The 23862-nt window shown below is 38.7% G+C and overlaps 2 protein-coding genes across 4 annotated transcripts in view; both read left to right on the forward strand.

The window, feature by feature from the left end:
- Nucleotides 1–12784, forward strand: part of LOC128550560 (protocadherin Fat 4-like) — a 48080-nt gene extending 35296 nt beyond the window's left edge. For all 3 annotated transcript variants that reach the window (XM_053529808.1, XM_053529815.1, XM_053529820.1), the window contains exon 12: nt 8965–12784. In XM_053529808.1, the coding sequence (XP_053385783.1) occupies nt 8965–9186 (222 nt within the window). In that variant the 3' untranslated portion in view covers nt 9187–12784. The remainder of the gene's footprint in view (nt 1–8964) is intronic.
- Nucleotides 12785–19903: 7119 nt separating this feature from the next.
- The window catches only part of LOC128548885 (cadherin-4-like), a 36105-nt gene continuing 32146 nt past the window's right edge, over nt 19904–23862 (forward strand). The window contains exons 1-2 of the mRNA XM_053524417.1: nt 19904–19988; nt 21497–21658. Coding sequence (XP_053380392.1) covers nt 21536–21658 — 123 coding nt within the window. The 5' untranslated portion in view covers nt 19904–19988; nt 21497–21535. The remainder of the gene's footprint in view (nt 19989–21496; nt 21659–23862) is intronic.

A 23862-nucleotide genomic window follows, 5' to 3' on the forward strand; every position in this document is an offset into this window, starting at 1 on the left:
TCAAAAACTAGGTCAGTAGGTCAGATCAAAGGAAAAGCTCGTGAACACTCTAGAGACCACATTTGTGATCCAATCTTTAAGAAACTTGGTCAAAATGTTAATCTTGATGATCTCTAGGTCAAGTGTGAAATTGGGTCATGTAGGGTCAAAAACTAGGTCAGTAGATCAGATCAAAGGAAAAGCTAGTGAACACTCTAGAGACCACATTTATGACCCAATCTTTATGAAACTTGGTCAGAAAGTTTGGCTTGATGATTTCTAGGTCAAGTTTGAAAGTTGGTCACGTGGAGTGAAAAACTAGGTCAGTAGGTTAGATCAAAGGAAAAGCTTGTGACCACTGTAGAGACCACATTTTTGACCCAATCTTTATGAAACTTGGTCAGAATGTTAGTCTTGATGCTATCTAGATCAAGTTTGAAACTGGGTCATGTGGGATCAATAACTAGGTCAGTAGGTTAGATCAAAGGAAAAGCTTGTAAACACTCTTAGAGACAACATTTTTGACCCAATCTTTATGAATCTTGGTCAGAATGTTAGTCTTGATGATCTCTAGATCAAGTTTGAAACTGGGTCATATGGGGTCAAAAACTAGGTCAGTAGGTCAGATCAAAGGAAAAGCTTGTGAAGAATGTAAAGACCACATTTTTGACCCAATCTTTATGAAACTTGGTCAGAATGTTAGTCTTGATGCTATCTAGATCAAGTTCGAAACTGGGTTATGTGGAATTAATAACTAGGTCAGTAGTTCAGATCAAAGGAAAAACTTGTGAACAGTCTAGAGACCACATTTGTGACCCAATCTTTATGAAACTTGGTTGGAATATAAGTCTTGATGATCTCTAGTTCAAGTTAGAAACTGGGTCATATGGGGTCAAAAACTAGGTCAGTTGGGCAGATCAAAGGAAAAGCTTGTGAACACTCTAGAGACCACATTTTTGACCCAATCTTTTTGTAACTGTCAGAATGTAAGTCTTCATGATCTCTAGGTCAAGTTCGAAATTGGGTCATGTGGGGTCAAAAACTAGGTCAGTAGGTCAGATCAAAGGAAAAGCTTGTGAACACTCTAGAGACCCCATTTTTGACCCAATCTTTTTGTAACTGTCAGAATGTAAGTCTTCATGATCTCTAGGTCAAGTTCGAAATTGGGTCATGTGGGGTGAAAAACTAGGTCAGTAGGTCAGATCAAAGGAAAAGCTTGTGAACACTCTAGAGACCACAATTGAGCCTCAGTCTTCACCAAACTTGATCAAAATATTACTCTTGATGATCTCTAGGTCAGGTTTGAATCTGGATCATGTTGGATCAAAAACTAGGTCAGTAGGACAGATCATTCGAAAAGCTTCTGAACACTCTAGAGACCACATTTGTGATCCAATATTTATGAAACTTAGTCAGAAAGTTTGACTTGGTGATTTCTAGGTCAAGTTTGACTTGGTCACGTGGAGTCAAAAACTAGGCCACCTGGTCAAATCAAAGGAAATGCTTGTGAACACTCTAGAGGCCACAGTTTTGACTCAATATTTATGAAACTTAGAAAGTTTGGCTTGGTGATTTCTAGGTCAGGTTTGAATCTGGGTCATGTGGGTTCAAAAACTAGGCCACCTGGTCAAATCAAAGGAAAAGCTTGTGAACACATTAAATTTTGTGACTCAATCTTTATGAAACTGGGTCAGAATGTTTTAGTGATCGCACAGCGTCCGTCGTACGTCCGTCTGTGCATCCATAAACTTTTGCTTGTAATCACTCTAGAGGTCACATTTTTCATGGGATCTTTATGAAAGTTGGTCAGAATGTTTATCTTGATGATATCTAGGTCAGGTTTGAAATAGAGTCACGTGCAGTCCAAAACTAGGTCAGTAGGTCTAAAAATAGAAAAACCTTGTGACCTCTCTAGAGGCCATACTTTTCAATGGATCTTCATGAAAGTTAGTCAGAATGTTCACCTTGATGAACCTCGAAACTGGGTCACATGCCTTCAAGAACTAGGTCAGTAGGGCAAATAATAAAAAACCTCGTGACTTCTCTAGAGGCCATATTTTTCTTGGGATCTGTATGAAGGTTGGTCTGAATATTCATCTTGATGATATCTAGGTCAAGTTCGAAAGTGGGTCAACTGCGGTCAAAAACTAGGTCAGTAGGTCTAACAATAGAAAATTCTTGTAACCTCTCTGGAGACCATTCTTTTGAATGGATCTTCATGAAAATTGGTCTGAATGTTCATCTTGATGATATCTAGGTCAGGTTTGAAACTGGGTCACGTGCAGTCAAAAACTAGGTCAGTTGGTCTAAAAATAGAAAAACCTTGTCACCTCTCTAGAGGCCATATTTTTCATGAGATCTTCATGAAAATTGGTGAGAATGTTCACCTTGCAGGGATCAAATTTAACGGTCGTTAACTCGCAAAATTCGAGTAAGAATAAAAAAAATGCGAGTAGAAAATCATGGCACTCGAATATTTTCGCGATCACGTTCGATAATCAGGGAATTCGCTCTAACTGTCCTTTTCTCTTTAAAAACTCCTTTCGGGCAGTTAATTTACCGATAATCACGTGACTGCTTCTAGGTGCTTGTCGCTTTATACAGAAGTAATTATCGGATATGTAAGTAAATGTCTAGGCAATATTTGTTTTCATTTTGGACGTTTGTAATGTGCAAAGTTCTGCGAAAATGGAGAGGAAAATAACATGTTCCCTGGTGTAAAAAGGCCCGCATAGCTCGAAAATGCTAGCAACACTACCGGCAGTGACCTAAGAAAAACTTAAAACATCAGCGTCCAGCCAAAAGTCCAAAGAATCATTGAGTACTCTGGTTTGTATCGTACTTTCAAAACCAGAAAGTCCCAAGCCTGTCCGGACAGTGAACTTTTTAGCTCACCTGTCACATAGTGACAAGGTGAGCTTTTGTGATCACCCTTCGTCCGTCGTGTGTGCGTCCGTGCGTCCGTCAACAATTTCTTGTCTGCATGATAGTGGTTTCATTTATGATTTTATTGTACCCCCGACAACAAAGTTGTAAGGGGGGGTACACTGGTTTCAGGTTGTCTGTCTGTCTGTCTGTCCGTCTGGTCGTCTGTCCGTCTGTCCGTAGACGCAATCTTGTGCGCACCATCTCTCCTTATCCCCTTGACACAATTTAATGAAACTTCACACAAGTGATCAGTACCAACAGTAGTTGTGCATGGGGCATGTTAGGTTCTTTAAGAAAAAAAATTTGCAGAGTTATGGGACTTTGTTTTTTTGTTACTATACTATATACATAGACACAATCTTGTGCGCACCATCTCTCCTCATCCCCTTGACACAATTTAATGAAACTTCACACAAGTGATCAGTATCAACAGTAGTTGTGCATGGGGCATGTTAGGTTCTTTTAGAAAAAAAATTTGCGAGTTATGGGACTTTGATTTTTTGTTACTATACTATATACATAGACACAATCTTGTGCGCACCATCTCTCCTCATCCCCTTGACACAATCTAGTGAAACTTCACACAACTGTTCAGTAACAACAGTAGTTGTGCATGGGGCATGTTAGGTTCTTTCAGAAAAAAAAATTGCAGAGTTATTGGACTTTGTTTTTTTGTTACTATACTATATACATAGACACAATCTTGTGCGCACCATCTCTCCTCATCCCCTTGACACAATTTAATGAAACTTCACACAACTGATCAGTAACAACAGTAGTTGTGCATGGGGCATGTTAGGTTCTTTCAGCGACAAAATTTGCAGACTTATGGGACTTTGTTTCTTGTTAACATACTATGTACATACAGCCTGCATATGCAATCTTGTGCGTGCCTAATCTACCAAACCCTTGCACACAATTTAATGAAACTTCACACAAGTGATCAGTACCAACCCTAGTTGTGCATGGTGCATGTTACATTCTTTTAGATAAATATTCTGCATAGTTATGGGACTTTGTTTTTTGTTACTATACTGTATACATACAGTCCACATAATTATGCAGTCTTGTGTGTGTCAAATTCAATGTACTGTGTCAGTGCATGAGGGGGGTACATTCATCACCTTTAGTGATAGCTCTAGTTTTAACCAAACTTACACACAACTTGTATCACCATAAGATCTCGGTTCCTTTCTTGTACTGGCCAGATCCCATTATGGGTTCCAGAGTTATGGCCCCTGAAAGGGCCAAAATCAGCTATATTGACCTTGTCTTCACAATAGCAGCTTTATTATGTCTCCCCCAGGAGACATATTGTTTTTGCCCTGTCCGTCCGTCTGTCCGTCCGTCCGTCCGTCCGTACGTCACACTTCATTTCCGAGCAATAACTGGAGAACCATTTGACCTAGAACCTTCAAACTTCATAGGGTTGTAGGGCTGCTGGAGTAGACGACCCCTATTGATTTTGGGGTCACTCTGTCAAAGGTCAAGGTCACAGGGGCCTGAACATTGAAAACCATTTCCAATCAATAACTAGAGAACCACCTGACCCAGAATGTTGAAACTTGATAGGATGATTGTACATGCAAAGTAGATGACCCCTATCGATTTTGGGGTCACTCCATTAAAGGTCAAGGTCACAGGGGCCTGAACATCGAAAACCATTTCCGGTCAGTAACTTGAGAACCACTTGACCCAGAATGTTGAAACTTAATAGGATGATTGGTCATAAAGAGTAGATGACCCCTAACGATTTTGGGGTCACTCTGTGAAAGGTCAAGGTCACAGGGGCCCGCACATTGAAAACCATTTCCGGTCAGTAACTTGAGAACCACTTGACCCAGAATGATGAAACTTCGTAGGATGATTGGTCATGCAGAGTAGATGAACCCTAACGATTTTAGGGTCACTCTGTTAAAGGTCAAGGTCAGAGGGGCCTGAACATGGAAAACCATTTCCAATCAATAACTTGAGAACCTCTCGACCCAGAATGTTGAAACTTCATAGGATGATTGTTCATGCAGAGTAAATGACCCTTATTGTTTTTGGGGTCACTCCATTAAAGGTCAAGGTCAGAGGGGCCTGAACATTGATAACCAGTTCCGATCAATAACTTGAGAACCACTTGACCCAGAATGTTGAAACTTCATAGGATGATTGAACATGCAGAGTAGATGACCCCTATTGATTTTGGTGTCAGTCTATTAAAGGTCAAGGTCACAGTGACCTGTTCATGTAAAATAATTTTTTGGAAATAACTTGAGAACCACTTGACCTACAATGTTGAAACTTAATAGGATGATTGGACATGCAAAGTACATGACCCCTATTTTTTTTGAGGTCACTTGATCAAAGGTCAGGGTCACAGGAGCCTGAACAGTGACTAGAGAACCACTAGGCCACGAGTGTTGAAATTTAGCGGGATGACTGGACATGCTAAGTAGATGATCCCTATTGCAGCCAACCATCATTGTCTCTTTGACTTTTGCTCCTGACCCCTATTGACTTCTTGCCTATAGGACTTTGCATTTGGGGGAGACATTTTCTAGTTTATGATTTGATTTTTACGGAACTGGCACACAACTTGTATCACCATAAGATCTTGGTTCCTTTCTTGAACTGGCCAGATTCCATTATGGGTTCCAGAGTTATGGCCCCTGAAAGGACCAGAATTAGCTATTTTGCCCTTGACTGCACAATAGCAGCTTCATTTATGATTTGAATTTAATCAAACTTGCACAAAACTTGTGTTGCCATAAGATCTCAGTTCCTTTATTGAACCGGCCAGATCCCCTTATGGGTTCCAGAGTTATGGCCCCTGAAAGGACCAGAATTAGCTATTTTGACCTTGTCTGCACAATAGCATCTTCATTTATGATTTGATTTTAACCAAACTTGCACACAACTTGTATCACCACAAGATCTTGGTTCCTTTCTTAAACTGGACAGATTCCATCATGGGTTCCAGAGTTATGGCCCCTTAAATGTCCAAAATTGGCTATTTTGGCTTTTGCAGCCATATAGAGACTTCATTTATGGTTTTATTTTATACAAACTTCCAAAATATCTTCAGCAACAATAAATCTTGGATTCCATGACAAATCAGATCCATTCGTAGTTTCCAGAGGTTTTTTATATCTGATTACCTCCCCTGATTGTAGTCAAAATGGATTTATATCAGTAAGTACTTACAGGACTTATTTGAAATTTCATTATTGTCATTAGTTGGACCGAGCCAATCAGGGTAGATAACTATGGACTGATTTTATGTCAAATTACCTCCCTTTATTTTTGAAATTAAAATGGGTATATCTCCGTAACTAATGAAGATACTGATCTGAAATTTCATTTATGTTAACAGATTTATTTGGCAGATCCTTCTTTTGTTAACTTACAATAATTTTCTTTTGAATTACTTCCCTTTTACGTTACTATAAATAGCATAATTTTAGTAACTTTTTTATTATTGGCCGTAGGGAAAAACCGTGACCACTTTTCTATGGTACAACATGGATGGTACCTCCAATTTTTAGGTGTATTTCGACATATCTGTACCTTGTAAGAATTTTGTTTTTCTTTTTGGTTAAATTTCTTTCCTTTGTTGTTCCTGTCCTTTGGACTTAGATATTTTTTTTGAGGACCTTCTTGTCCTCAAGTGCAATGATAACAGGTGAGCGATATAGGGCCATCATGGCCCTCTTGTATATGAAACCAAACAACAACAAAACAACTTAAATTTAACACATAAACAGCTTTTAAATAATCACTAGTGGAACCTGTCATTTTGCTAGTAGAAAAAATTGGCACTAGCAAAAATTTGCTAGTTGGAAAAAGAGTTAAATTCGATCCCTGCCTTGATGATATCTAGGTCAGATTTAAAACTGAGTCACGTGCCTTCAAAAGCTAAGTCATTAGGTCAAATAATAGAAAAACCTTGTGACCTCTCTAGAGGCCATATTTTTCAATGGATCTTCATGAAAATTGGTCAGAATATATATCTTGGTGATTTCTAGGTCAAGTTCAAAACTGGGTCACATGAGCTCAAAAACTAGGTCACTATGTCAAATAATAGAAAAAACGACATCATACTGAGTTCAAAACTGGGTCATATGGGGACAGGTGAGTGATTCAGGACCATCAATGTCCTCTTGTCTTAATAATTTCTGGGTCAAGTTTGAATCTGGGTCATGTGGGGTTAAAAACTAGGTCACTAGGCCAGATGAAAGTAAAATCTTTTCAACACACTAGAGTCCACAATTTAAGTTTGAAACTCATGAGAATTAGTCAGAATGTTTGTTTTGATAATCTATAGGTCAAGTTCAAATCTGGGTCATGTGGGGTCAAAAACTAGGTCACCCGGTCAAGTCGAAGGAAAAGCTTGCGAACACTCTAGAGGCTACAGTTGTAACCAAATCTTTATGAAATTTAGTCAGAATGTTTGTCTTGATGATTTTTAGGTCAAGTTCAACTCTTGGTCATGTGAGGTCAAAAACTAGCTCAGTAGGCCTGATCAACTCTGGTGAGCAATATATAGGGCCATCATGGCCCTCTTGTTGAACGTACAGGCTTCAAATTTGGACCACATGCATAGTTTTGTATACCAAAATGAACTTTGACCTTGATCTTGACCTAGTGACCTACTTCCACATTTCTGAAACTACAGCCTTCAAATTTGGACCACATGCATAGTTTTTTGTACCAAAATGAACTTTGACCTTGATCTTGACCTGGTGACCTACTTTCACATTTCTGTAGCTACAGCCTTAAATTTGGACCACATGCATAGTTTTGTGTTCTGATTTTGAAATTTGACCTTGATTTTTACCTAGTACCTACTTTCACATTTCACAAGCTACAGCCTTCAAATTTGGACTACATGCATAGTTTTGTGTTCTGATTTGAAATTTGACCTTGATTTTTACCTAGTACCTTCTTTCACATTTCACAAGCTACAGCCTTCAAATTTGGACCACATGCATAGTTTTGTGTACCAAAATGAACTTTGACCTTGATCTTGACTAGTGACCTACTTTCACATTTCTGAAGCTACAGCCTTCAAATTTGGACCACTTGCGTAGTTTTTTGTACCAAAATGAACTTTGACCTTGATCTTGACTAGTGACCTACTTTCACATTTCTGAAGCTACAGCCTTCAAATTTGGACCACTTGCATAGTTTTTTGTACCAAAATGAACTTTGACCTTGATCTTGACCTAGTGACCTACTTTCACATTTCTGTAGCTACAGCCTTCAAATTTCGACCACATGCATAGCTTTGTGTACTGATTTGAAATTTGACCTTGAATTTTACCTTGTACCTACTTTCACATTTCTCAAGCTACAGCCTTCAAATTTGGACCACATGCACAGTTTTGTGTACCAAAATGAACTTTGACCTTGATTTTGACCTTGAGCTAGTCTTGAAATTTGGAACATTAAACAATGGCTCAATGGTGGGCACCAAGATCACTCTGTGGTCTCTTGTTAACACTGTTAATAGCAGGCTTCAGGTGGCCTCCATGGCCGAGTAGTTATGATTGCTGACTTGGAGTCACTTGCCTCTCACTGATTTGTGTTCGAGCCTGACTCGGCACATTGATGAGAGGAAGCCATCAAGCTAGCTTATCAAAGGTTGATGGTTCTACTCAGGTACCCTTCCGTGATGAAATAATGTACAGAGGGGCATTTTGAGTCTTCCACCATCAAAGCTGGAAAGTCGCCATATGACCTATAATTGTCTCAGTGAGACATCAACCCCTCCCCCATCCCCTCAAAAAAAAACAAAACAAGTGAGCCGCACCATGAGAAAACCAACATAGTCTGGTCAGGATCCATGCTGTTCACTAACAGTTTCTCTAATTGCTATAGGCTTTGAAAGCAAACAGCATGGATCCTGACCAGACTGCACGGATGTGTAATAGTCTGGTCTGGATCCATGCTGGTCGCAAACGCACTATGTTGGTTTTCTCATGGCATGGCTGAAATAATTGTAGGCTTGATGAAGCAGGAGACTTATCCTACATTCAGGTAAATTCATTCTGTTCTTGTTTATTGCAGGCCTGTGAAATTACAAATACAACTATTCCAGTTAGCATTGGAAGTACATCAATGGAGTGTATTAATGCTATAGTGTATATACAAATTCAAGATGATAACGACAATGCACCAATACCAGACTTAGCAATGTATGTTTACACAATCCGTGAAGATGTATCTAATAATCAAATTCTGGCTCCACCAAGGATTAACATTAGAGATAAAGATACGGTAAGGTACTGAAAGAGGTACAGTAGTTTAAAATTACTGATAAAGATGTGGTAGGTTAATATTACTGATAGCAATCTGGTAGTTAATATTACTAATAGAGATGAGGAAGATTAACTTTATAGATATTCAGTATGTTAACATTACTGATAGAGACATGGAAGGTTAAGTTTATAGATACATGTATTCAATAAGAGTTGCCGTTGTCTGTACGCCTGTCTGTCTGTCTGAATTTCTGTCATGCATATCTAAAGAAGTATGTGACCCACAATCATCACACCTCACAGGATTGTTATTCAGCACAAGAACTTGTGTACCTGATGTTTTAATTGGGATCTCACATAACCACACCAGGGTTTTGTTAGATTTTCATTCAGTCAGACCAGAGTTATGGCCCTTGACTTAGTCAAACATATGTATAAAAGGGTATAAAACTTAGTGTCACACATATCTTAAATTGTGTTTGACCTAGGGTCATGAAATATTATAGGAATATTATTTAGCATGTGAAGTTATGCACCTGGGCATTGCTTTTGATTTATGTCGGTAAGATGAGAGTTATTGCCCTTAATTAAGTAAAAAATATGCTTAAATGACATACAAGTTCTTAGAGTTAATAAACAGTACATGATTGTTATATAGTATGTGGAATTGTGCAGGTGGTGTTCTGTTTTGAATTTCACCCAGCCAGGTCAGAGTTATGGTCCTTGAATTGGTGAAAAATAGACATAAAGTGCTTAAAAGTTTGTGTTCCATATATCTTAAAATATATTTCACCTAGAGTCATGAATCCATGTAGGAATATCATTCAGCATGTGAATTTGTGAACCTGAGGTTTTTGTGCCCCCACCCCCATGAGTGGTGGGGGCATATAGATTTGCTCTTGTCCATCCGTCCTTCCTTCCGTCCATTTGTCCATCCTTCCGAGAATATTGTGTTGCGCCTAGCTTCAAAAGTATTTGACGTAGAGTCACAAAACTTTACAGGAATGTTGGTCAGCATGTGTAGTTGTGCACCTGGGGTTTTGCATCCAGATTCATTCAGTATTGTAGGAGTTATGGCCCCAGACTTAGTAAAAACTTGGTCATTTTAATGTTGTGTCGCGCGTAGCTCCAAAAGTATTTGACCAGTAGAGTCACCAAAGTTTACAGGAATATTGGTCAGCATGTGCAGTTGTGCACCTGGGGTTTCGCATCAGGATTCATTCAGTTGTGTAGGAGTTATGGCCCCTGACATAGTTAAAAATTTGTCATTTTAAGGTATAGGTCCATGTTTCGGAGAAAGAAGTTCGAACGTCATCAAATCATAGAAAGAAAGCATTGTTTTACATGAAAATTTAACAGCATATAAAACATTTATATTATTCTACAAAACCATTGTCAATGTATTCATGTATGTATTGAATTCCGGAAAGGGACTGCATGAAGGGGCCACACTTCTGGACAGTTCAGCGCCTTTAAAAACTCACCATTTTGAAAAAGCTGTTACATATCTTCGTTTTGATGCATTTGCAACATCGTGCGAGTGTTTAAACTTTACATAACTAGGTAAAACATCGTTTTTGACAATTGTTTACATTTATTTCTTTACAAATGGCATTCTTATTCAAAGGGGGACAACTCATTAAGAATATTTTAAGTATCCAACTCTGTGGGACAGAACAGTAAAGCATGTATTGGACAGATAAGTTGTGTGTCAAGGTGCTGTTCATTTACTAAAAAATCTGTTCTTTTGTGATATACTGCTAAACCTTAATGTTGTGTCGCGCGTAGCTCCAAAAGTATATTTGACCGGTAGAGTCACCAAAGTTTACAAGAATATTGGTCAGCATGTGCAGTTGTGCACCTGGGGTTTCGCGTCCGGATTCATTCAGTTGTGTAGGAGTTATGGCCCCTGACTTAGTTAAAAATTTGTCATTTTAATGTTGTGTGGCATGTAGCTCCAAAAGTATTTGATTTAGAGTCACCAGAGTTTACAGGAATGTTGGTCAGCATGTGCAATTGTGCACCTGGGGTTTTGCATCCAGATTCATTCAATATTGTAGGAGTTATGGCCCCTGACCTAGGAAAAAAATTGTCATTTTAATGTTTTGTCGCAAGTAGCTCCGAAAATATATTACCTACAGTCATTATTTCACTACACAAGACCAGACTTCTTGTCCAGACTTACTCAAAAAAAAAAAAGTTTGTTAAACATGTATGTTAAAATGTACTTGACCTAGAATCATAAAACATTAGAGGATTGTTTTATAGCCTATGAAGTGTTCTCTTTAGGATTTTACTCAGCAAGGCCAGAGTTTTGGCCAACTATGTGAAAAATACACATAAGGTTCTGAAAAGTTTGTGTTGCAAACATCTTAAAAATTGTTTAACCTGAGTCATTAAACCATGGTACAGTGGCAGGAGTGGGGGCACCTGTGTCCTATGGACACACATCTAGTTTTCTTTTTTCTTTCACTCTATAAGACCAGAGTTATGGCCTTTGACTTGGTCAAAAAATAAAAGTTTGTGCACCGTGTATCTCAAAATGTACTTGAGCTAGGGTCATAAAACATTGGAGTATTGTTGTAGTGCACCTGATGATCTCTCCGTGATTTCACATATTCGGCTAGAGTTATGGTCCTTGACTTAGTGAAAAATACATAAAGTATGTTGCATATATCTTAAAATATATTTTACCTAGAGTCATGAAACCATGTGCAGTGACAAGAGTAGGTGCACCTGTGTGCTGCTTAGTTAAAGTTTCATTAAATTTCTATACAGATTTGTTCATTTTCATTTCTATCTTTTAGAAAAAGAAAACTTGTAACACAAAATTTCTTTGTGATATGGCTGGATATTGCACATTAATTCAAGTTTCCATGTAAAATGCATAAGAGGTCTGTTCAAAAATAACGTAGACTTTGTCTCTAGGTGTTAAATATTTTAATGAAGCAAAGCAAGCAATACATCACCATTATTCGCAATCTTTCTTCTTACTTCACTCTGCCTGCAAAATTGATGTGACTATGATCATGCAGTGAGAAGTTATGTCTCATCAAAAACAGTCACTTACACAAGCCCGACACACAGGTGATCATATTTCAACGACATTAAAGATGTCATAACTTTGTGGTGATGCTTTCATTTAAGTTTAATTTATATTTGTAAAATTTTTGATAAATTTTGATTAACAATACCTAAGTCATAGTAAGTTGTTTGGTTAGAATACTGAAAACAGTATGAACTATAATGCCAATTATTTCAGACTAGGTGCGCACCATGTGCAGTTGGTCTTTACTCAAGGTGTCATAGACTGACGTTAGCGTCAAATCACACATTTTTTTGTTTCCTCCTTTGGCCTTGGCTGTCTGCTAGCAATTATGGGCCATTTGTGAATTGTTTGTACCATTTGAAGACCAAGACACAAAAAACCGAACATTGTTGTGCTATCTGCTTCATTAGCTCACAAATTTCAGTTGGTGCTTGCCAAAATCTATACATAATTTAACAACTATAATTATGTTTGTGAGCAGATGACGATATTACATGCGTTATAATTAGGGATGGCAAAGAGTAACCGGTTAACCGAGTACTTGCTTGGTGTTCTGAGTATCGATTACGAAATTTAGTAATCGAATACTCAAAAAAAAAAAAAAAAAAAAAAATAAAATAAAAACTTTAAAAAAAATTTCAAAAAAATACTATAAACATGTCAATATTAACACGGCCGCGACACCAAAGTGTCTAACTGTCATTTTTTTCGGTCAGTTACCCAGATTATACAAACACGAAGGTGTGAATTGATGCACAATGGTCAATAATGACCCCTAACAGGTAACACGTGTTTGCAAATGATGATCATTGTAAACTGTAATTATGCCGCTTGTTGCTGTACCGCTTATATCATTAACAATTACAAAATTACACCATACCTGCAATGAAACGTTGAAATTAGCGATACATCATAAAGAATATATCCTTTATAATTTTAAAAGTAAACCAGCACTTCATTTCCGGTCAGTAACTGGAGAACCATTTGACCTAGAACCTTCAAACTTCATAGGATGGTAGGGCTTATGGAGTAGAGGGCTGCTATTGTTTTTGGGGTCATTCCGCCAAAGGTCCAGGTCACAGGCCTGAACATGGAAAACCATATCCGATAATAACTTGAGAACCACTTGACCCAGATTGTTGAAACTTCATAGGATGATTGGTCATGCAGAGTAGATGACCCCTATTGTTTTTGGGGTCACTTTGTTAAAGGTCAAGGTCACGGGCCGGAACATGGAAAACCATTTCTGATCAATAACATGAGAACCACTTGACCCAGGATGTTGAAACTTCATAGGATGTTTGGACATGCAGAGTAGATTACCCCTATTGATTTTATGGTCACTTTATAAAAGGTCAAGGTCACAGCGGACAGAACATGGAAATCCATTTTCGGTCAATAATTTGAGAACTGTTTGACCTAGAATCTTCAAACTTCATAGGGTTATAGGACTTGCAGAGTAGAGGACCCCTAATGTTTTTGGGGTCACTTCATGAAAGGTCATGGTCACAGGGGGCTGAACATAGAAAACTCTTTCCAATCAATAAGATGAGAACCACTTGACCCAGAATGTTGAAACTTAATAGGATAATTGGACATGCAGAGTAGATGACCCTATTGTTTTTGGGGTCTCTCTGTTAAAGGTCAAGGTCACAGGGGCTTGAACATGGAAAACCATTAGATGACCACTACTGATCTTGGGGTCACTCGATCAAAAGTCAATGTCACAGGGGCCTGAACATGGAAAACTGTTTCCAATTCATAACTTGAGAACCACCAGGCCCAAAATGTTGAAACTTAGTGGTATGATTAGACATGCCAAGTAGATGATCCCTATTGCAGCCAACCATCAATGTCTCTTCGCTCTTGACCCCTATTGACTTCTTGCCTATATGGCTATGCGCTGGGGGAGACATGCGCTTTTTTTAGTGGTGGGGGCATATAGATTTGGTCTTATCTGTGCGTCCATCGTGCGTCCGAAGTTCGTGACACGCCTAGCTCGAAAAGTATTTGATATTAATTGATGAAACATTGCATGAGTCTTTATCATGATATGAACTTGCGCACCTCCTATTTTTCATCAGGCTTCGCCCCCTGTTTTCAGAGTTATGGCCCCTGAAACAATAAAAAATGCACATTTTTACCTTGTGACACGTCTAGCTCAAAAAGTATTTGATATAGATTCATGAAACCTTGCATGAGTCTTAATCATGGTATGAACTTGTGCACCTTCTATTTTTATGCCCCCAAAGGGAGGCATATGGTTTTTGAACCGTCTGTCGGTCTGTCAGTCTGTCGGTCTGTCAGTCTGTCCGCAATTTTCGTGTCCGGTCCATATCTTTGTCATCGATGGATGGATTTTCAAATAACTTGGCATGAATATGTACCACAGTAAGACGACGTGTCGCGCGCAAGACCCAGGTCCGTAGCTCAAAGGTCAAGGTCACACTTAGACATTAAAGGATAGTGCATTGATGGGCGTGTCCGGTTCATATCTTTGTCATCGATGGATGGATTTTCAAATAACTTAGCATGACTGTGTACCACAGTAAGACGACATGTTGCGCGCAAGACCTAGGTCCGTAGCTCAAAGGTCAAGGTCACACTTAGACTTTAAAGTATAGTGCATTGATGGGCGTGTCCGGTCCATATCTTTGTCATCCATGGATGGATTTTCAAATAACTTGGCATGAATGTGTACCACAGTAAGACGACGTGTGGTGCGCAAGACCCAGGCTCGTAGCTCAAAGGTCAAGGTCACACTTAGACGTTAAAGGTCATTTTTCATGATAGTGCATTGATGGGCGTATCTGGTCCATATCTTTGTCATTCATGCATGGATTTTAAAATAACTACGCATGAATGTGTGACACAGTAAGACGACGTGTCGCGCGCAAGACCCAGCTCCATAGGTCAAAGGTCCTGAACTCTAACATCGGCCATAACTATTCATTCAAAGTGCCATCGGGGGCATGTGTCATCCTATGGAGACAGCTCTTGTTCGTCTGGCCCCGCCCCCTATTTTCAGAGTTACGGCCCCTAATATACATTTTCACCTTGTGACACGCCTAGCTCAAAAAAGTATTTGATATAGATTCATGAAACTTTGCATGAGTCTTAATAATGATATGAACTTGTGCATTTCTATTTTTCATTTGGGTCTGCCCCTTATTTTCAGAGTTATGGCCCCTTAAATAGTCAAAAATGTACATTTTCACCTTGTGACACACCTAGTTCAAAAAGTATTTAATATAAATGGTTGAAAACTTGCCTAAGTCTTTATCATGATATAAACTTGCACACCTCTGATTTTTTGGCTGGCTCCACCCCCTATTTTGAAAGTTACGGCCCCTGGAAAAGTAAAAAGTAATGCACTTTTTCACCGAATTTATGATGTGCCTAGCTCAAAAAGTATTAGATGTAATTTAAGGAAACCTTTATCGTGATGTGACCTTGCACACTTGGCATTCTTCTTGAGAATCTTAGCTCTTATTGCAGGGTTATGTTCCTTGAAATAGCCAAGATAGTGGATTTTTTATTTGTGATGCTCATAGCTCAAAAAGTATATGGCCTAGAATAATGAATCCATTTCATAAAATGTTTGTTGAGGCTATACCCCATTAAGACTGCAAACATTTAAATTATTGCCCCTTATTTGTGACAAATGTACCAGTGGGTGGCACACCCTGGGTCCTACAGACACATTCTAGTTACAAAAGCATCTTCTAGTTATGTCACAGAGTGACAAAACTATGCAGTCAGTCCTGGACAAACTCACCCGGGACCCCTTGCTTACAGCGCGAGTGCTCTACCGACTGAGCTAACTGCTGTCTGACACATCTTCTACCCTAATGTAACCAAGGCCGTACCGTGACTTACACCCCTACAAATTGGAAACTCGTCCTCGAGTTCTGGAGGTACATAATACTGCATGCATCGTAAGACTGGCCAAGCAAGCATGCCACGGTCCTACGTTGGGCACCAAATGTCACAGGGTGAGAAAAATACCCAGACAGTATGGGGGTCGAACCCAGGACCCCTCACTTACAGGGTGAGTGCTTTACCGACTGAGCTAACCGGCTGCCTGTCACATCTTCTCCCCTAATGTGACCAAGTCCGTACCCTGACAATTAAAAGAAGCTCTGCTTTTTAGCTCACCTGAGCCAAAGGCTCATGGTGAGCTATTGTGACCGCTCAATGTCCGTCGTGCGTCGTGTGTCCGTCAACATTTTCTGAAAAAAATCTTCTTCTTGAAAACCACTGGGCAGAATTACACCAAACTTCACAGGAATGATCCTTGGGTGGCCCCCTTTCAAAATTATTAAAAGAATTGAATTCCATGCAGAACTCTTGTTGCCATGGCAACCAAAAGGAAAAACTTAAACAATCTTCTTGTCCAAAACCACAGGGCCTAGGGCTTTGATATCTGGTGTGTAGCATCATCTAGTGGTCCTGTACCAAAATTATTCAAATTATCCCCCTAGGGTCAAATATGGCCCCGCCCCGGGGGTCACGTTTTATATAGACATATATAGGGAAAACTTTGAAAATCTTCTTGTACAAAACCATATGGCCTAGGGCTTTGATATTTGGTATGTAGCATCATCTAGTGGTCATCTACCAAAATTATTCAAATTATCTCAATAGGGTCAAATATGGTCCCGCCCCAGGGGTCACATGGTTTATATAGACTTATATAGGGAAAACTTTGAAAATCTTCTTGTACGAAACCACACGGCCTGGGGCTTTGATATTTGGTATGTAGCATCATCTAGTGGTCCTCAACCAAAATTGTTTAAATTATCCTTCTAGGGTCAAATCTGGCCCTGCCCAGGGGGTCCCAAGTTTTACATAGACTTATATATGAAGAAAAGTTTAAAAATCTTCTTGTCTGAAACCACAACACTTAGACCTTTGATATTTGGTTTGTAGCATTGTCTTATGGTCCTCAACCAACATTTTTGCAAATTGTACCCCTGGGGTGAAAAGAGGCCCTGCCCTGGGGGTCCTAAGTTTTGTATAGACTTACATAAGAAAAAACTTTAAAAATCTTCTTGTCTGAAACCATACGACCTATGCTTTTGATTTTGGCATGATGCATTGTCTAGTAGTCCTCTACCAAAATTGTTCAAATTATGCCCCTGGGTTAAAAGAGGCCCCACCCTGGGGTCACTTAGTTATTATATGAGTTATATAGGAAAAACACTTAAAAAATCATCTGATCCTATTTCCAAGACTGTTTAATTATAATTGCCTGATGACCCCAAGTAATATGATGTCACTTGACCATGACCTTGACCTACTGACCTACTTTCTTGTTTTTAGCTCACCTGTCACAAAGTGACAAGGCGAGCTTTTGTGATCGCGCAGCGTCCGTCGTCCATCCATGCGTGCGTGCGTGCGTAAACTTTTGCTTGTGACCACTCTAGGGGTCACATTTTTCATGGGATCTTTATGAAATTGGTCAGAATGTTCCCCTTAATGATATCTAGGTCAAGTCGAAACTGGGTCACGTGCGGTCAAAAACTAGGTCAGTTCGTCTAAAAATAGAAAAACTTTGTGACCTCTCTAGAGGCCATATATTTCACAAGATCTTCATGAAAATTGGTCAGAATGTTCTCCTTGATGATATCTAGGTCAAGTTTGAAACTGGGTCACATGGCTTCAAAAACTAGGTCAGTAGGTCAAATAATAGGAAAACCTTGTGACCTCTCTAGAGGCCATATTTTTCATGGGATCTGTATGAAAGTTGGTCTGAATGTTCATCTTGATGATATCTAGTTCAAGTTCGAAACTGGGTCACGTGCGATCAAAAACTAGGTCAGTAGGTCTAAAAATAGAAAAACCTTGTGACCTCTCTAGAGGCCATACTTATGAATGGATCTTCATAAATATTGGTCAGAATGTTCAACTTGTTGAACAAGAACAACAAAATGTTCTGACCTCTCTAAAACCTTATGACCTCTCTAGAGGCCATTTATTTCATGAAATCTTTATGAAAATTGGTCAGAATGTTCACCTTGATAATATCTAGGTCAGGTTCAAAAGTGGGTCACATGCCTTCAAAAACTAGGTCAGTAGGTCAAATAATAGAAAAACCTTGTGACCTCTCTAGAGGCCATATTTTTCATGGGATCTGTATGAAAGTTGGTCTGAGTGTTCATCTTGATGGTTTCTAGGTCACTTTCGAAACAGAGTCATGTGCGGTCAAAAACTAGGTCAGTAGGTCTAAAAATAGAAAAACCTTGTGAATGGTTCTCCATAAAAATTGGTCAGAACGTTCATCTTGATAATATCTAGGTCAAGTTCGAAAGTGGGTCACGTGCCCTCAAAAAGTAGGTCAGTAGGTCAAATAATGAAAAAACGTTGTGACCTCTCTAGAGGCCATATTTTTCATGGGATCTGTATGAAAGTTGGTCTGAATGTTTATCTTGTTGATATATAGGTCAAGTTTGAAACTGGGTCAACTGCGATAAAAAACTAGGTCAGTAGGTCTAAAATTAGAAAAACCTTTTGACCTCTCTATAGGCCATACCCTTGAATGGATCTTCATAGAAATTGGTCAGAATGTTCACCTTGATGATATCTAGGGCAACTTTGAAACTGGGTCACGTGTCTTCAAAAACTAGTTCAGTAGGTCAAATAATAGAAAAACCTTGTGACCTCTCTATAGGCCATACCCTTGAATGGATCTTCATGAAAATTGGTCAGAATGTTCACCTTGATGATATCTAGGGCAAATTTGAAACTGGGTCACACGCCTTAAAAAACTAGGTCAGTAGGTCAAATAATAAAAAAACCTTGTGACCTCTCTAGAGGCCATATTTTTCATGGGATCTGTATGAAAATTGGTCTGAATGTGCATCTTGATGATATCTAGGTCAGGTTTGAAACTGGGTCAACTGCGGTCAAAAACTAGGTCAGTAGGTCTAAAATAAGAAAAACCTTTGACCTCTCTTTAGGCCATATTTTTCAATGGATCTTCATGAAAATTGATCTGAATGTTCACCTTGATGATTCTAGGTCAGTTCGAATGGTCACGTGCGGTTCAAAACAATGGCATAGTTAAAAAATAGAAAAACCTTGTGACCTCTCTAAAGGCATATTTTCATGAATCTTCATGAAAATTAGTGAGAATGTTCACTTGATGATATCTTGGTAGTTTAACAGGGTCACGTACCTTCAAATTGGCCAATAGGTCAAATAATAAAAACCTGTGACTCTCTAGAGACCATATTTTTCATAGATCTTCATGAGAATTGTTCAGAATTTTTATCTTGATAATACTAGTCAAGTTTAAAATGGGTCACATGAGTCAAAACTAGGTTACTATGTCAAATAATAGAAAAAACGACGTCATACTCAAAACTGGGTCATGTGGGAAGGTGAGCGATCAGGCCCATCATGGTCTCTTGTTTAGATACAGCTTGAAATTTGATGACATACACAGTTTTGCACACAATCGTAAAACTGAATTTCATTGACATGATGTGACGTACTGATTACTTTCTTAATATTTTATCATCAGTTTGACATTTGAAACATGTAGCTCATATAACTCAGGTGAGCGATCCAAGGTCATCATGACCCTCTTGTTTAAAGCAACGTTCTCTATACATTTGGTTTATGCTAGATTTTTTCCTTTTGGACTGTACAACAGTATAAGATAGTTTGTTCACCTAGTCAGAGTTTATGTTGGCGGCACGTCCAACAACCCAGTCATACAAGTTAAGAACGCTACATTAATAGACTATGATTTGGGACCGAGACAGTACAATCTTACAGTAAGTTCAGACGTTATTGACATAATACTGTTTGTCAGTTTACAGTTGTATTTGAACATAATTCATGGATAGGAAAGTTTAAGGGTTTGAAGTCAATCAGTAACCAAGTTACCATAATGAACTATCATAACATTACATCGGGGTTGTATGTAGCAGTAGCCACACACACTTTGATGCTGGCCTAATGTTGCCTTTTCAAAAAAACATTTTCCTTCCTTCTATTCTTTCCTTTTATTTTAGGATTTTCCGGGGTGGAGGGAGGGGGAGTCCGGACCCCCCCACCCTCTTGATCCGCACATGCACAATATTTTAGTTTTACAAACCTCTTCTTCAATTGAATTTACAGCTTGTGAAGTTTGTGATGGGTTTTAGGAAATATTTGATAAAATAGATATAGATGTTTATATATTTCCAATGGTAATACTGAACCATGCCATGAGAAAACCAACATAGTGTTGGTTTTCTCATGGCACGGCTCGTATATTTTACAGTTGTTTAATCAGTTGGAAAGGTGGTCTTTTATCAAAATTTTTAAGTACAGTTGTATTTTTGTTTTGTTTGTCACTTTTTATACATCCTTAAACAGTGTCTGAATGATACTTGTCACATGACTACCATGCTCACATGACTACCATGCTCACAGGACTACCTTGGTCATATGACTACTTGTAAGCAACAGTAAAAGACACAAAAAGATGCTTTGCTACTACTTACAGCTTTAATATTATAAAGGAATCATGATGTTCAATATATTGTTAATGTGTCCTTCAAATAATGGGATTTTAATTTTTTTCTATTTGCCTTAAAAAGTATTCTTATTTGAAATAAAAACATGATGCACTATTATCAGCATCCTGATTTGGTGAAGTTTTTTGTATGTAAGCTGGTATTTCAGTACCCGCTTATTGGAATGGATTGAACTTTCAGGCATTGGTTCACCGCATGATCCAACATGCACAGGCTAAATTTTATGCGAAAATGCTGATACCATGGAGCAAAATACCATGGTCTCAACATTTTATTATAGTATTGGTCATATTTTAATCAATATATATATAACAAATTTGAAGCTAGAATAGAACTTCTCCTAAAATAACATTTAAAATCCTAACTGAATTAAATCATATTGTTCCATGTCTTATGCACAAATATGGGCACACTTCCTGTGTCCAGGATGACGTAAGGAGATACATCAGTTTACTGATAGCTCATGATAACTGTTTCTGAATGTGATTAAAATAAAAAGGAGCTGCGTCATAAGAAAACCACCATAGTGCGTTTGCGACCAGCATGGATCCAGACCAGCCTGCGCATGTGCGCAGTCTGGTCAGGATCCATGCTGTTCGCCAACGGTTTCTCTAATTGCAATAGACTTTGAAAGCGACCAGCATGGATCCTGATCAGACTGCGCGGAAGTGCAGGCTGGTCTGGACCCATGCTGATCACAAACGCACTATGTTGGTTTTCTCATGGCGCGGCTCAAATGTACATTTTTCTTTCCCTTTTAGTTAAGAATTTATGATGAAAATAACGTTAGCCTATCATCTATGGCGGAAATTATTATCTACATTACCGATGTCAATGACAACAGACCAATTTTTACAGAAAGAATTTACGAGGTTTATATGGATGAGGACGAAGGTGTAGGTTATAGTGTGGCAAAAATTGAGGTAAGGAAAAACAATTTTTGAAAGTTAATGGTCATTTTAAATATCAGATATCAAGGTCAGCATATGGAATCATAGTTTAGATGCAAATGCCATAGGTACCATGTTTAATGACTTTTTTCTTAGCTCACCTGTCACAAAAGTGACAAGGTGAGCTTTTGTGATCGCGCGGCGTCCTTCGTCCGTGCGTCCGTAAACTTTCGCTTGTGACCACTCTAAAGGTCACATTTTTCATGGGATCTTTATGAAAGTTGGTGGGAATCTTCATCTTGATGATATCTAGATAAAGTTTGAAACTGGATCATGTGCAGTCCAAAACTTGGTCAGTATGTCTAAAAATAGAAAATCCTTGTGACCTCCCTAGAGGCCATATTTTTCAATGGATCTTTATGAAAATTGGTCAGAATGTTCACCTTGGTGATATCTAGATCAAATTCGAAACTGGGTCACGTGCGGTTAAAGACTAGGTCAGTAGGTCTAAAAATAGAAAAACCTTGTGACTTCTCTTGAGTCCATACTTTTCAATGGATCTTCATGAAAATTAGTCAGAACGTTCACCTTGATGATATCTAGTTCAAGTTCAAAACTGAGTCACATGCCATCAAAAACTAGGTTATTAGGTCAAATAATAGAAAAACCTTGTGACCTCTCTAATGGCAATATTTATCATGGATCTGTATGAAAGTTGGTGTGAATCTTCTTCTTGATGATATCTAGGTCAAGTTCGAAACTTGGTCAACTGCGGTCAAAAACAAGGTCAGTAGGTCTAAAAATAGAAAAACCTGGTGACCTCCCTGAAGGCCATATTTTTCAATGGATCTTCATGAAAATTGGTCATAATGTTCACCTTGATGATATCTAGGTCAAGTTTGAAACTGGGCCACATGCGTTCAAAAACTAGGTCAGTAGGTCAAATAACAGAAAAACCTTGTGACCTCTCTAGAGGCGATATTTTTCATGGGATCTGTATGAAAGTTGGTCTGAATGTTCATCTTGATGTTATCTAGGTCAGGTTCGAAACTGGGTCAACTGTGGTCAAAAACTAGGTCAGTAGGTCTACGTCGTCCGTACGTCCGTGCGTAAACTTTTGCTTGTGACCACTCTAGTTTAAGATCTAGCCTTGAAATTTGGATGACATGTACAGTTTTGCACACCAATTTTAAACTGTCTTTCAGTGACCATAAATGTGACCTACTGATCTACTTTCTAATATTTTAGCATTAGATTACCATTTGAAACATGTGGTTCAATATACTCAGGTGAGCGATTCAGGGTCATCATGACCCTCTTGTCTTAAAGATCATCTTCTCTGAAACTACTGGTCAGAATTACATGAGACTTGGTCAGTAGCATCCTGGCATAAACCTCTTATCAAGTTTGTTCAAATGTTTCACTTTAGCCCGTCACGTCCACCAGAGCTATTAATAGAAAAACATTTAAGCAAGTTTTTCTCATGATCCACAGGATGGATCTTAATCAAACTTGGTCTTTAGTATAATTATAAGGTCATCTCTAAATTTTGTTAATCCCCCACCGCAAGTGGTGGGGGTTACAGGAATGGTCTCCGTCTGTCCGTCCTTCCATCTGTCTGTAACATTTTGTGTCTGCTCTGTATCTCCTATATCCCTTGAAGGATTTTCATGAAACTTGAGTCAAATGATCATCGCATCAAGACAATATGTAGAACTCCTGTGTTAGCCATGTCAACTTAAGGTCAAGGTCACAACTCGAGGTCAAAGGTTTGAACCTTCCATTTTGTGTCTGCTCTGTATTTCCTAAACCCCTTAAAAGATTTTCATGAAACTTGGGTCAAATGATCACGCAATGTGCAGAACTTATGATTCAGCCATGTCGGGTCAAGGTCACAGCTTGAGGTCAAAGGTTTGAGCTATGCATCTCCTAACCCCTTGAAGGATTTTTATGAAACCTTGGTCAAATGATCAACTCATCAAGATGATATGCAGAACACGAGTCAGCCATGTTGGTTCAAAGTCAAAGTGTTAACTTAAGGTCAAAGGTTTGAGCTTTCTGTTGAGTATCTGCTCTGTATCTCCTAAAACTCCTGAGGGATTTTCATGGAACTTGGATCAAATGATCACCTCATCAAGGCAATGTGCAGAAGTCATAAGTCAACCATGTTGGCTCAAGGTCAAAATCATAACTCGAGGTCAAAGGTTTGAACCTTCCATTTTGTGTCTGCTCTGTAT

Source organism: Mercenaria mercenaria, chromosome 2 (assembly GCF_021730395.1).
Source record: "Mercenaria mercenaria strain notata chromosome 2, MADL_Memer_1, whole genome shotgun sequence".
Lineage (NCBI taxonomy): Eukaryota > Metazoa > Mollusca > Bivalvia > Venerida > Veneridae > Mercenaria > Mercenaria mercenaria.